At 43.0% G+C, this 15,614-nt stretch overlaps 1 protein-coding gene across 3 annotated transcripts in view; it reads right to left on the minus strand.

Moving 5' to 3' along the window:
• DECR1 (2,4-dienoyl-CoA reductase 1) overlaps positions 1-7,981 on the minus strand; it is a 39,313-nt gene extending 31,332 nt beyond the window's left edge. The window contains exon 1 of one of the 3 annotated variants that reach the window (XM_080800327.1): positions 7,883-7,981. In XM_080800327.1, the coding sequence (XP_080656453.1) occupies positions 7,883-7,933 (51 nt within the window). In that variant the 5' untranslated portion in view covers positions 7,934-7,981. Of the gene's footprint in view, positions 1-7,230 lie in introns of all 3 variants that reach the window. The other 2 variants (XM_080800329.1, XM_080800328.1) reach the window with 2 other exon arrangements.
• Between the last annotated feature and the right edge of the window lie 7,633 nt (positions 7,982-15,614).

Consider the following 15,614-nt stretch of genomic DNA (forward strand, 5'->3'; position numbering starts at 1 on the left):
TGTCTCAGCCAGTTGAGTGTCTGACTCTTATTTTCAATTCAGGTCATGATCTTGGGGTTGTGGGATCAAGAGTCCAGCATAGGGCTCCCCACTCGGGGGGAGTCTGCTTCCCCTTTGCCTCTCCCTTTGCCCCCCAACCCCAGCTTGTGCACTCTCTCTAAAATAAGTAAATAAATCTTTTTAAAAAATAGTTAACACAAGATCAAATCATATTTGCAAGCACATGATCTAAAAAGGGTATAAAGGAAAACAAAGTTACAGCAAGAAGAATACTAGCATATGATCAGTGTTCTGAGGATGTTACTTAAAGTGTAAGTACTATTTATTCCACACAGAAGTGTGAGCTATACTTAAAAGGAAAATGAAACATGACCATATCTATTTATTTTGGGGGGGTTGTAAGTATCTATTGGTTTAGGTTAGCACAAATATTTTTTTAAGAGTAAATTTATCCTGACTCAAATTCACAGAATAAGAGCTTTGCAGACTGCGCCTTGACTGTCATATAAAAATGTCAGCTTGGTAAAGACCTGACAATCTTGTTTTTCAAAGGATGTCTTCGGGAAATGTGTATTTTTGCACTCCCAATGCAACTCAATAGTCCGTGCACACAGTAAGCCTCTAGTAACTTACTTCCTGATATATTTTGTCCAGTTGCATGCACTTTCCAATGGCTAGACCACTGCCACTTCAGCATAGTGGAGGTGTTTCTTAGCCAGAAGCATCTCGAAGTTACAAGAGGGAGCTGGGCAGGATGCTGGATGTGATGCTCCAGCACAGAAACACTGCTGCAGAATGAAGAACTGTCCCACCCACGAATACCAATAGAGATCCTACAAACTGTAAAAAACTTAAGAGCCCAAACTCTGCCACAGGCCCTGTTGCACTCAAGCTGTGTGCCTGTGTGGATTGCTTGAGTATCTCTACCCTCTCCTTCACTTAAAGCAGGGCACTGAACAGAGGCCACTGATATTCTGAGCTTCTGCAGAACACAGATCTCGTTGCCACAGCAACTTGAAGGTAAGGCTGAGCAAATATAAAAGAAAGTGAGCTGGACCCCAAGCTGCAGTGGCCAGGCTGAATTATGCAGTTGTTGCCAGGAGCAACACAGAAATTACATTTTTAAGTCATGATACACCTTATAGCAATGAACATGAGTCTGAAAAAGTAGTTGCTCTGAGCTTCCTGGTATACTTCCCATTTTTATTACAGTTCTTACTTGTCTGCAGTTAGATGTGGACCAAACAGATGCTTCCCCCATACTTCCCAATAAACAGAGATGAAATCAAGGAGACAAATTAGCAGGCAGTTTGAAATCTTGAAGCGGGGTCTTCACTCCTGCTTACCTCTCATTTGAGTAACCTCATTGATGCCCATCACACTAGTCATAACTAATATGACTATCTTTTTTGAACCAAAAAATAGAACCCCTGTTCTTGGAAAGGTTTTGTTTTGATTTGGGAATCTGCATATATATGAAAAAATATCAGAGATAAACACAGTATGATTTGGTATGGAGTTAACTCATTTATCTATTTTTAACAAGTTTTTTAAGGAGCATCTCCTATGCCGTAGGCACTGTTCTAGGAAATGGCCATCTAGCACTGAGCAAAAGAGATACAATCTTCTACCTTGAGGGATTATTTTTAGAGGGAGAAGGATAAATAAATAATATATATGCTTATATAGTATATTAAAAGCTAATATTCACTGTGAGAAAACATGCGTTTAGAGGACTGCTCTATACTGTTCTGCCTATGTTGAGAAGCAATGTAGGAGGCAAGGTTGGAAGCAGGGATGATGCTTCTGTAGCTGGCCAGGCAAGAAGTGATGATGGCTTAGACCTGGATGCCATCATCAGAAGGGGCAGGAAGTTAGCAAATGAAATTATTTGCTTGTAGGAAGGGCCCAGAAAATAAGAGTGTAATAAATTATCACTGTACTTAATATCATCTGGCACTATCATTTCTTGCCTCAAAGCCCACCTCAGCATATGTTGGTCTATTTCACTAAAGGCAGGTAAGAGGCCCCCTACTTTCCCGAAAAGATCAAACCCATTCAGCTGAGAGAGCCTTCTCCATCTCTCTCCCCTTTACCTCAGTATTCTATTACTCTTTGCATTGCCTTTGTGTTTTAGAAAGAAAGATCTAACGCTGAGTTAGAAGGAAATGGAGATCAGTCAGACAGAAGGTGTTGGTCTAGGGGAGAAGTAACGAGGGCAGCAGAAATAAAGACAACACTTACCACACATATTTAACACGTAGTCTAGCCTGAATTCAGAAGCCAACCAGCTGGAAGTGGTGAGCAAAAAAGGGAGACGTGAAGATGAACGAATTCTCTAGTTTACACGGCTCTTTGTGGGGAGCTGCTATAAATGATAGGATTGACATGGGAAGACCCAAGTTGGAGGATTGAAGACAATGAGTTCCATATTGGAAATGCCATACCTGCAACACCTGTGGGACGTTCGGGTGAATATACCTAACCTGTGGTTGGAAATACAGTTTTGGAGCCCAGAAAATAATTCAGGGCTAAATGCACATGGCAACATTATTCAAGAATTTTGAAAGCCTGCAGTTCTACCACTGATGCAATGCAGTGTGGGAGTTTCCCCATACTGGAAGGGACCAAAGTAGAGTTGTCCCCTTACTTAACTTACTTATATTTACCCAGGCATTTCCGATTCCAAAGTGAATCATCACCTCAGGAAGAGAACAGCGTAGGATAGCTGAGACAGTTAATCATTTTCTACCTGGAATTTTCTTTAAATCCAAGGGTTGCCAAACCTTGATGGAATGCCGTCTATTATGGGCTATAGGCAAACCTAACTTTAGAAATTCCCTCCTCTTTCAATGTGTTTTTATAATGATTTTTGTGGATATCTATGTATTTTTTTAATATTCTAAAATTAGCTTTATAGTTTTGGGAGGAAATTTGTTTTGAAATTTCTTCACATGCATATTTGAGCTCTGACACCATTGATCCATGGGATTCCTTCCAGTGACTCCCTTCAAGGCCTCTTTCTCTTCACTTGAGAGATCCAACCCATCTCCAGTCCCACGTATTTAACCTCCCAGTCAGTATCTTTCCTCTCCATCCACTGCTTGACTTCCAAGGTCTTCCAAGGTCACCCACAAATACAGAGGTCCTACTTTATGTCATCTCTTGTCTCTGGCCTCCAGTGTCTCCTCTCTCCAACTTCTCTGCGATGCTGCCCTCCAGAATATTGCAAACCTGCTCATGGTACTTTTCACCTTAAGACTGATCTATGGCTCCCTGGTACCTGCATAAATTCCAGATTCCTTTGCTTCATGCAGCATGTCAATTCCTTGTAACTTGGCTCTTATCCATCTCTCCAGTCTCTATTCCCTCTGCTTTACTCCCTTGAGATCTGCACTCAAGAAAACAAAATACTCAGGGTTCTCCAAACATAAATTGTTTCCTACCTCCTTATCCTACCAATTCGATCCCCACATCACTCAACGTTCATCATTCAAAGGTAGTTCTAAGAGTTCTGCGGCCTTTCCTAATGCTCCCAGACAGAATTAATGTTCTCATCTCCATTCCTGTAGCCAGTTCTCCCTGGTAAGTGCCCTCTCTCAGTGGTATGGCCCTTAGCTCAAGGGCCAAAGACAAAAATCTGGGCTTCATCTCATACCGTACATCCAAACCACAAAGTCCAGTTTGTTTTATCCTAAATTGCTCTAATGCTGCCCTTAGTATAGACTCATCACTTTTGTTTGGACTTCTAGTCTCCCTATGTCAGTCTTACCTGATTATTACTTCCCTGCTCACAATTGTGATGGTATTATAGCACCTCAATATGGCCCAATCTTCCTTCCTCACCCCACCACCAACCAATCACCAAGGCCTCTGAATTTACCTCTTAAGTATCACTTGACTTTGAGTTTCTTTGCATCCAGAGCCATTCCCTATGGGAGGCCACCACAGAGAGAGGAGTACCCAGATTTGACTACATGCCTCTATTTTTACCTTCACTCCCATGCTGTCAGGCCAAAGCTCTCACTCTTTAATGTGGCCCACTGGCTGCTCAGTGGCTTCTGCTCATTAGTCTCCCCACCCATCTCCCTATTCTCTACCTATACACTTTAGCCTGGCTTTTCACACAGACCACTCTCCCACGTAGAACCTTCTTACTCATATTCCTCCCCTTGGATAACTCCCAATTCATCCTTCAGGTCTCAGTCTAGATGTGTACCCCAAAATATATTCCATAAAATTGTACACCCCTCCCTCTGGGAGTGGGAAATGCTTCTTCCCCAATCCTGATGTGTCCTTCACATCAGGGGAGCTCAGTTAGTGTAACTCTAGGCTTCTTCCCACACCCTTAGATTCCTAGTCTCCAGAGATAGTTTATCTGACTGGTCGACTTTGAGAGAATAGTTGGGCCTGAGTAGTCCTTAAGCCTTCCTCCTGAGATTTAGCTGCCTTCAGAGAACAATTCCACTATGGTTGAGGCAGCAAGTCTGCCTAATTCAGGAAGTCCAGTTAGCAGGGCCAGCTGGCTCTCACGTGGAATGGTAATAAGTGATACTTTGGCCTCTGTCTTTACTCTTGTTTTTCAAACTGGAGAAGAGAGATGCTTTATTTCTGGACCTCTTCTGAGATCAAGAACACTCATCATAATATTTACCACATTAGACCATGTCATTCGATTATAAGCTTCCAGAGAGAAGGAATCAGCTCTTTCTCATCCTTGTATCTCCAGTACACTGCCTAGCATATAGTAAATGCCCAATCTGTCACATGAGTGAGTGAAGCCCACCATGCCCTGACCCTGGCAACCTCTCCAGTCTCATCTTCACTGTACTTTTTTTTCTCTGATCCTGTATTTTAAACTCCACAATACTAACCCACATTTTCTTTTTTTTTTTTTTTTTAAGAAATAGGCTAAGTTCCCTCACTTCTTGATATATGCTATTCCTTAGGTATCATCACATTTGAGGCCCCATATAGTCCAACTCTGCCTTTAAAAGTCAGCCCTGGGAGCCACCTCCTCCATGAAGCCTCCTCCAGGCACACACCATTTTGTTTACATATGCATTGTAACATACCTCTGCATTTTCAGTCTACTCATATCCTGTGTGACCTACTAGACTACCATTTTTCAGACATTTATATGTTCTATAAAGCACAGCAAGAAATACACTTTATATTGCAACACAGTACACACATTCATTCATCTAATATATTTATTACCTGTTTACTCCATGCTAGGCACTATTATAAGCATAGAAATACAGCAGTGAACAAACAAGATATAAATCCTTGCCTCCAAGAAGCTTCTATTCTGGAATTTTAGGTTGGGTACAGAAAGATTTCCAAATAGGAAAGCTCAGAAGGAAAGAAAACTCAAAACACACAAGGAAAAAAAAAACCCACTGGCCTTCCATTTTTCCCTGACAATATTCAGTGTTAGAAGACAGTGAAAACAATGTTAATTCAGTTCTAAGGGGAAAATAAACATAATATATCCAAGCAAAATTATGCCTATGCAGCCATCCTTTTTACAAGTACAGACACCTGGAATGATGTTCACCAAATTGAAAGCCTGGTTATTTCTGGGTGGCCAGTTTAGGGTCTTATGCTACTTTTTTAAACTATATTACCTGAATTTATATTAGTTAGGTATCATTTTTATAAAAATCCTAAAGTTATTACTCTTGATAAAAAACAAAAGGAAAAGAAGTATGGCAGTGTGCATCGCAGACATTTAATAATTAATTAATCCACAAAAGGAAGAATGGTAAAGTAAAAAAAAAAAAAAGTTCACAAAGTAAACTTAAGATGAACTCTGGTATTTCATATTCTATTCTATTTTATTTTTCTTAAACTCATTTTGCTCCACAGAATTGATTTCCATGTCCACTCATGATTATCTATAGCTTGAAAAATATGTATGAGGCTTGAGGTGCCAGGGTGGCTCAGTCATTAAGTGTCTGACTTCCACTCAGGTCATGATCCCAGGGTCCTGGGATCTAGCCCCACATGGGCCTCTCTGCTCAGCGGGGAGCCCTGCTTCTCCTGGTCCCTCTGCTGTTCCCCCTGCTTGTGCACACTCCCATGCATGCGCAATCTGTCTCTCTCTGTCAAATAGATAAATAAAATCCTAAAAAAAAAAATTATATATATGACTTAATGATAGTACAGATACCTTTTCAACCAAATATCTCCAAAGAATGCCCAACATTTAATAGGCACTTATTTAGCATTTCCTGATAAGCAACTGAATGCATGCACATTTTCCTGAGAGCAACTTGAGAACAGAGGTCATTTTTTTTTCATCTTTGCAACCCCAAGGCTGGGCACACAGCCAGTTCTGCAAACTGTTTTATAATGAACTTTGTGGTGATCAAAATGTTTGTTGCACTGAGTTGAGGCCTACTAGCTAAACAGCACAATTATTTTTAAAGATTTTATTTATTTATTTGACAGAGAGAGATCACAAGCAGGCAGAAAGGCAAGCAGAGAGAGAGAGAAGGAAGCAGGCTCCCCACTGAGCAGAGCTCAATGAGGGACTCGATCCCAGGACCCTGAGATCATGACCTGAGCCGAAGGCAGAGGCTTAACCCACTGAGCCACGCAGGCGCCCATAAACAGCACAATTTTAATATAACACTTTGTAAGTACGACTTTTAACAAATGAAACATTTCTTTCGGTAACAAAAATCTGGAGATTCAATTGTAATAACTAGTATTTGCCAACAAAAACATGATGTTCCCGGGAACAACCTCCAACCTCACAGATGTGAAGATGCTTCTCAGAGGAGTTCAAACCCAAGGCTGCAAGTGCCAGGAAAACAAAACACACCAAAAGAGGTCTCTGTTGGCTCTGAACCCTGATCCTCAAAACTTCTATTTTTCTTAAGCAAAACAATTTCAAAATTGTCAGATTACAATTAATTTTTAAATGAGTTCATTTTCTCCCTCTCATACTGTATTGTCAAATAGTGTCAGAAGAATTGGGATATGGTCTGTGTGACCTTATTACTACAGTCCTAATGATTTGTTGCGGGGCTGGGAATGACCTTTGAAGACTCTTCTACCTCACAGAGCTGTTGAACACAAAGCAAGTTCCAGAAGAGGCCAGAAAACACAGGCTTCTCTCGCAATGACCAAAATCTTTAGAGGAAAACCGTATCAAAAAAAATCTTAGTGTTGAACAAATACCACTTTTAAAAAGAAAGTTCTCTTACTTGAGAGACTTACCATACTATTTCCTCATGTTCACATTTGGAACTACGGTCTCCGTTTCTCAAAAATCACCATGGCTGCCCATTCTACTAGACTAAAAAAACGTGCTTGGGGGAAAGCACTGTCTGCTTTTTTCTATATCTTCCTTCTCTTATCCTCTCCAGCTGTCTTCACCTGCATTTTTTATTTGAACTCTGGGTCCAGCAGGCATACATAAGTTGACAAAACAAACGAAGAGTTGTCTCTCCCAAAGCATGGTGGAGATAGAGGTTGCCCCCAGCCCAAGATACACCCCTCCCAGCTTTAGCTCTAGGAAGGGGAGTCTAGATAGCTGGGTTTGGGTTTTTTTCTTCTTATAAAAGTTTTTAAGTGAGTATGTTTGTATTAATTTTGAAGCTTCCAGGGACATGCAAACTCTGAGAACCACACTTTCTCTGACAGCAGAATGTGATTTTGCTCCTTCTTAACCCTAACCCCCGGCTCCCGCCGCCCACCCACCGCGCGTCCCCGCGCGTCCCCGCGCCCCGGAATCCCCTGTCCTCGCTCCCCGCACCCCGGGGTCCGGACCTTCGCTGTGCGCGCCCCCGGAAGCCGTCGCGGAGACCCGCACGGGCAGGGCGCTCGCTGGAGCCAAGCCGGACCCTCAGTCCCTCCAGCGTCGCCTTACCCGCCGAGGACCGTGGTACCCAACAAGGAACACCCGACCTAGCAGCGCCATTTTGGACCTTCACGACTCAGTCCCGATACCAGCAAGGGTCAGGGGGCGGGGCCGGGGTAGGGAGCAGGGGCGGGCGGGGGACAGAGCCGGAGGTGGGCGGGGAGCCAGGGCCGGGGCGAGGATTGAGGGCGGGGCGGGGGCGGGGCCGGGGCCGGAGCAGGGCCCCGCGCAGGGAGGAGGGCGGAAAGGGAGCTGGGCGCAGGAGGCGGGGCCGAGGCGGGGCCGGGGCGGAGGCTGGAGCCAGGAGAGGGGAGCCGGGATAGCTCTGCGTGGCTGCGACGCCCCGCGCCCCCTACCCCTAGTCTAATTCGTAGTTGGTATGGCGCTGGATCTTACATCATCAGAGTAATAACATCTTGGGTTTAAAACTCAGCCTCCCTTGTCCGGGGGCGAAGCGCTTGAAATCTAGCAAAAGCAGCAGCTTCCGGGCGGCTTTGATTTTCCGCAGGACACGCCGCCCCCTATCTTCGAGAGGCAGAAGGGCTTTGACCTGGGGTCCCGCCTTTGCTTTTCTGAGAAGGGAGTGAATAACACACACGTTAGAAGCCAAGGGGTACTTTTCTGTCATTCTGCATCTTAATGTCATGTATGTTCACACGCTGCATAAACTCAGATCACATTTTCTTCCTCACTTCTAAAATGTGACTTTTCATACCTGACTCAGCATTATTATGACAATTGAAAGATGGATGTGAAGCTCCAAGCTCAGCCTGATGGTAGGTGACAGAGTTAACAAAGTGATGAGAAAGAAAAACAGCAGACATTCAGAACCATTCACGGGTAGTCCATGCTAATCTCCTTTTAAATATAAACCATCTCACAGAACACCAACCCCACAACTTGACTCCGAGAGCAGAAGGTGAGACAAAGCAAGCCAACTTTATAATTTCGTCTAAGCACAAAGAGAAGAACACCGTTGTTATACCTAACAACCTGTCTCTTGGCTAAAATGAGTGACTGTTTTTTTACCAGTTACAGCCTTTACCTCATTCTGGTATCCCCTCCCTCTAGATAAGATTTACTGAGAGCTTCCTTCATAGAATTGCCCCTGCTTTCTGACAGCATCTAACCTAGAGTGAACCGCCTACTTCCTTAGACCATCTCTCTAATCGTCCAACCAAAGTCCAAATCCTATAACAGGTTCTTTCTAACACCATTTTACTTAGACACCCCATGGTTTACCATGGTATGTGTCCTTCCTTGCTACATAAAAACCCCAATTGGTTCAATTGTAGATGTGTCACTGGCAGACTCTGGTTATAGGGCATTGACAGTGCCCTTACAGTGTCAACTCATTTTCTCACCTTAGGCACCCCCAAAGCAGATCAGGTAGCAAGGATCCAGTGCAAGTGACTCCTTTGGGAACTTTGGGAATCATCAGAAAGGAAGAGAGGCAGACAATACAGGGTAAGTTATTCAGCTAGCTGACATCGCAGACAACTAGAGGTAATGCCAGAGAAAACATTCTGGAGAAAATGGAGAAAACATGCTGCTATGGACTGAATACTCATTAAGGTGATGGTATTAAGAGGTGGGGCCTTTGAGAAGAGATTAGATGAGTGCCCTTATAAAAGCAGCCCCAGAGAGCTAGCTCATCACTTCTGACATGTGAGGATGCAAGAAGTCAGCAGTCTGCAACCTGGAAGACAGCTCTCATCAGAAGTTGACCATGCTAGCATCAGACTTCCTGCTTCTGCAACTAAGAGCAATAAATGTCTGCTGACTATGAGTCACCCAGTCTATGGTCTTTTGTTATAGCAGCCTGAACGGACTAGCAGACTTGCCTCAGAGAACTCTCACATGAGAAATGAGGGAGTTGGAGTATTTTACACATTACTTCTTTTTCAATGGCTGAGCGCTGCTAGGCGTAGATACTGATTCTCCAGCCCTTCTTTCCTGTGGGCTTGGCATCAGGGCTTCAGTGAAAGACCTCAAGAAAAGAAATGCAGGCGCTGTAGTTGGTGTATGGGCTGCCTCTAAGTGGTAAGACCCAAGGGATCTAAGAGTGGGATGCTCCATTACCAACACTCATTTAATTCTCACAACCCTATAAGGTTTTTATTATTCTTTTCCCTTATTCCCAGAGGCATATACCAAATTAGGTGAGGAATTTGCCACAAGATCCACAGGCTTTAAGTGGTAGGGCTGGGATGTGATTCCAGCAGTCTAGCCCTAGAGCCTGTGCTCTTTACCACTGTATTTTTTTTTTCCTGTTAGAATGTAACAAATTACCACCAAGTAACAAAATTCTGTCTTCATTTGTTGATGTTTAACTGCTGGTAGCTTTTAAGCCTCACCCCTTCCTTTCTCTTGTGTCTTGGGTCAGCTAGGCAAGTGGACGGGAAAGCCCAGATACTCTCTCCTTTGGCACTGCAGCCAAGCCCCTTCTCATACATGGATACCCTCACTCTAACCCCTAAACAACATCCAACAGCGATAAAAAATCCCAAGCCACTCTTTTTTTCCTTACTGTATTAATTTTCAAGGGCTGCCTTAGTAAAGTGGCATAGACTAAGTGGCTTAAACAACAGAAATTTATTTTTTTCACAACCTGGAAGCTAGAAATCCGTTATCAAGATGTTGGTGGGATTGGTTTCTTCTGAGGCCTCTCTCCTTGACTCATAGATGGCGCCTTCTTCCACTGTCTCCACGTGGTCTTCTTTCTTTACATTTCTGTTTAAAGTTCCCCTTCTTGTAAGGACACCAGTCCTATCAGATTAGGGGACACTGTAATGAGCTCATTTAACTTTATTATCTCTTTAAAGCCTTATCTCTAAAACAGGTGATTTGATCTATTGCTCAAATTCTAAGATATTGGGGGTTAGGACTTCAACATATGAATTTGAAGGGGACACAATTTAGCCCATAATACTTTCTCCCTCAAACCATTTAAATCAGTTCAGGAGGCCTGCTCTGTCCTCCCAAACAGTCTCACTGCATAAATAATAAGCATTTTTATATTCGTGTGTGCATGTGTGTGTGTGTGTGTGTGTGTGTATGGCATCATCAGTCTTGACGTCCAAACTAAACTTGGGGTGGGAATCCAACTGGTTTCCATAGAGATATTATAACACTAGTGTCTTAAAATGATGCATAACCATTATGTCACATTTTTCTATGGGTCAGAAATCTACATGTGGTCCTAGACAGTCCTAGACAGACTCTAGGACTATCCAAGTATGCTAGGCTCTCAAAATACTGCAATCAAGTTGTCCACTAGGCCATGTTTTCCTCTGGAGACTCAACTGGAGAAGAATCTGCTTCCAAGCTCATTCAGGTTGTTGGCAGAATTCATTTCCTTGTACCCATATGACTGAGGTCCCCAGCTTTTGCTGACTGTTGGCTGGAGGCCACCCTCAGCTTCTAGACATCACTTATAATTCTTTTCTATATGAACTTCCTCAGTATAACTGATTATTTTATCAAGCTTGCGAGGAGAATTTTTCATCTCAGAGAGGATCCAGTCCCTCTTTTAAGGATAACCACCTGATTAAGTGAGGCTCACCCAGGATAATCGTAATCTCCTTTGATTAACTAAAAATCAGTTGATTTAGGACCTTACTTATATCTGCAAAATCCCTTCACCTTTGCCATATTCTGTAGGCTAGAATCAAGTCACAGGTCCCATCCATATTCAAGGGGAGGGGATTATATCTGGTATGAATACCAAGTGGCGGGGGTTATGGGAACCTCTTAAAATTCTTCCCACCAGAACCACTACACTAGACATGGGAAGAAAAGGCGATTGGTCCCATTTTAGGTAGACCCACACTTTACAACCAGTCAGAGGAGACGAGCCATAAGATACACTCAGGCAGGCTAGACACTGGGCACTCAGCTTAACTGTTTAAAGCACTAAGCTTTGTACACCTTGGCAGAGGGTTGAACTTCAAGAGAACAAGCCATCAAGGGAAAGGAATAACCTGAGAGGTCTCCCCAAAGGCCTGATAAAACCTGGGGCCCTTCTCATGATTCTGAGAGGGAAGGAGAGTGCAGGGCACAAAGATGAATAAAAGTAGGTAGGAATAAAAACAGTATTTTTACCACTAATGGTATGATATCTTGCTTTTGCAAATTTTACTGAAAAATAAATTGCTGTTGCCATTTTCTAGAGGTGGTACCGTAAATATAATTTAGAGAGCTTGTAGCACTCTTAAGCATGACTAAAGAACAGACTGGGGGCATGAAAAAAAGAGGCCACTCCAAATGTGAGGAGTTATTTCAACTAGGCAGGAGCCATGGGGTTCAAATTCAATGCCTGAGGATATATTACTCCTGAAAGCTAATATTTTTCACCTTGTTCTGTGTGTCAGGCAGTGCTCTGCATCCTACGTGTGTCCTAGTCCTCACAGGCATTTGTGGTTTGTACTATGATTATCCCCATTTAGAAACTGAGGCACAGAACAATTAGGCAAACTGCAAAGCTAATAGCTAACAGTGCTGGAGTCAGAGGCAGCCCAGGCTGGCTCTGGGGTGGAGCTCTCAGCCATTGCATTGTTCTCTGTGTCAGGGGGACATAGACAAGGGAGTCAGACTGCCGGGCCTCAGACAGAGCTATAAGGCTCATATATGTGTCACAGATAGACAGTTAAGAACTTTTTCTTTTAATTCCTTATCTGTGAAGTGAAGGTATGAAGAGTGCTAACCTCAAAAGGTTTTACTCAGGTTTAAACGAAATAATATATTTTAAGCACTTGCAGGGTGCCTGGGTGGCTCAGTGGGTTAAAGCCTCTGCCTTCGGTTCAGGTCATGATCTCGGGGTCCTGGGATCGAGCCCCGCATCAGGCTCTCTTCTCAGCTGGAGGCCTACTTTCCTTCCTCTCTCTCTGCCTGCCTCTCTGCCTACTTGTGATCTCTGTCTGTCAAATAAATAAAATCTTTAAAAAAAATAATAAAGCACTTGCAACAGGGTCTGGCACATACAAACCAGCAGAAAATGCTTGCTATGGTCCTGCACTTAGAGACTGAGCAGTAGGTAATTCAGAGTTAAGGGGAATCCCTGATATCAAAACTATGTAATTTTTTTTTCCCCAATGGAACCACAGGCCATAACTATTAAGCAAATTCAACAGGATTTTTTAAAAGATTTTATTTATTTATTTGAGAGAGAGAGAGAGAGAGCATGAGCAGGGGAAGAAGCAGAGGGAGAGGGAGAAGCAGACTCCGCGCTGAGCAGGGAGGCAGATGGGGGGCTTAATCCCAGGACCCTGGGATAATGACCTGAGCTGAAATCAGACGCTTAACCAACTGACCCACCCACCCAAGTTCAACAAGATTATTACCCAGAAGATAAACGATCCATGGAAGAAAAAAAAAGGAAAGACCTACAAAGTTCTTTGCTCAATCATTGTCTAGAAATTACACTCAGTGCTATTTCATATTTTTCTTAGAGAGTTCTACAGACATCTAATAGGAAGTGTCTAAAATAAGTTCATAAAGTTGTGTTTCAGTGAAATTAAGCCCCATCGCTTCTGCCCCCAGGGGAGGAGGCTGAAGAGGGGGATGGTGAGTTGCAGTCAGCCTGGTAATTTAAGCGGTGTCTTCCCAACACTTGAGGGAGCTTAAAGGGTGGATCAGAAACCAGCCCCCTCTCACAGAGGCAGGGTGAGACTGAAGAAAGAGGGCACTCCACGTTGGTAGGTAGCAATTTTAATAATAGCAAGGGGAACTTACATAAGGGGTTTGTCTTAGATGAATGGACAGCAACACAGATGGATCCCTGCACCTGTCCTCCAAATCTTAAAAGCTTATAAAGAGACCCTAATTGGGCTCAGTCGTGTATACCTTGTAGACCTTTTCAACATCACCTCACATCTCAAGGCTATGTCCTCAGAGCAGCCTCTGAGAGCAGGAAAGGCAAGTCAAACCCACATTCCAAGGGCAGGGGAGGGGGTAAAAATTCTTCAAAGTGCCCTGGTCCAGCTCACAGGTCAACTGGTAGTCACATTATTTTTGATCACGTTCCCTAACGAGTGGGAATACTAAAGTAAGAGAAATTCTCCCCATTGAAAATAAGGGAAAGGACCCCCCTTTTTTTAGAACATTACTTTTGAAAACGTGTCATTATAAAGTCTTTCTTGAAATGTATGTAAATCCTTTTTTAAAGCTCTGCCACCTTTACAATCCAGCAATGTCTTTCTCAAGGACCTAGGGGCATCTCCTTGAAATGTAACCATCAAGGAAGATAGTTTCCTAGTTCAAACTGCAAAACTACCTCCTGTCATAAAGATTTGAGAAGTTTATTTGTCCTTTGGATAACGGCAATTAGCTAACACGACGGTCACTCCAATTGCCAAGTGAATTTAGGATGAACTACTCAAGGCCTAGCTGTTGCTTACCTTGAGAACATGTAGGGAATGAGTTTTCTCTCCTTGCCTATTTAAAAGGGCGATATTTCTCTTACCAATCTCTTTAGCAGATTGCCTGGGATTCTGCTTTATGCTTATCAATAATAAAACAGTTTCCTTTCTCTTCTATATTGGGATGCCAGAAGATTTCATTTTAATTAAGTTTTCCCTATAGCAATGACCTTCAAGCTGCAGCAAACCCCTTGATACCCAGGTCTAAAGTCACATAATATACATCAGCTCCGCCTGACTGCCAGGGAAATAAATAACCACCTCTTTCAGGAAAGGCCAGAGAGTTGTTTCGCATTGTCTTGGAGAGAGCAGGAGAAGTCCTTTGACTGGTTTCTGTTTCACTCCTGAAGAACAGGAAGAAGGCTCACCTGAAAGGGGACCTCATGACCTCATTAGGAGGGCGGTACCGGCTGTGGGACCAGTAACATTCTTAAAGTTACAAGTCTGAGTCTGAGAAAAGGGAACAACAGTTGATAATGTTCCTTCCTCTGGTTTTCGATCCAGCATTCATTCCTGGCTGCACAACTTGAGGGGGATTGTTAAACGGTGGTATCAGCTGGAAAGAAAAGCCAACCTCAAAGTAGGTTAGTAAATGCTCTATTCATCCTCTTACTGAGGATATAACCCAGTAGAAAGAACTGCTCCAAAGCTTGTCAGTTTATAGGGGATTATGTATAAAAAAAAGTAAAGGGTAGATATGCTTGCAAGCAGTTCTCCAAGGTCTGCCCATCACAAGGTATAATTTGTTTAGTTGTAAAAATTAAGGTTTATTGATTTCCATACCAACACATGGGAGACCCATAGGTCATCTTAATATATTTATTATGTTTCTATAATATCTGATAAAAATATAGCCCATGTGCCTCCACCTGACCGATTTTCTGATTCTTCTTGGTTTTGGTTTCTCCTGGAGCACACTTGAAATGGTCGCAGGAGGCTGACATCATTCACCTAGTGCAGTTTGAGTGCACAGTTAGTGCTCAGAGGACTTGGTCTAGGCTGCTGCTGAAGGGATCCACAGAGATTCTGCACTGACAAGCAGAAGACGTGCTTGTCATGACTCCGCTACAGATTGGCTTTCTGCTACTGGGCAAGTAAACTTCCACCAGCTTTATTTTCCTCGTCATAAAACGGGGTGTTGGTGTAAATTATCTCTAAAATCACTTGTTCTAAAAATCTGTGATTACAAATAAATTAGATTTGGCAGAGTAATTATAAGCCACCTGATGTGGTCCTAAGAAGGTCATTGTAAAATGCTCTTAAGATTTAGGAAAAAACCTGATGGATAATATTCTTTATTTAGAATATTAGCTCTTGTATAC

The sequence above is a fragment of the Martes martes genome (genome assembly GCF_963455335.1).
Source record: "Martes martes genome assembly, chromosome: 4".
Lineage (NCBI taxonomy): Eukaryota > Metazoa > Chordata > Mammalia > Carnivora > Mustelidae > Martes > Martes martes.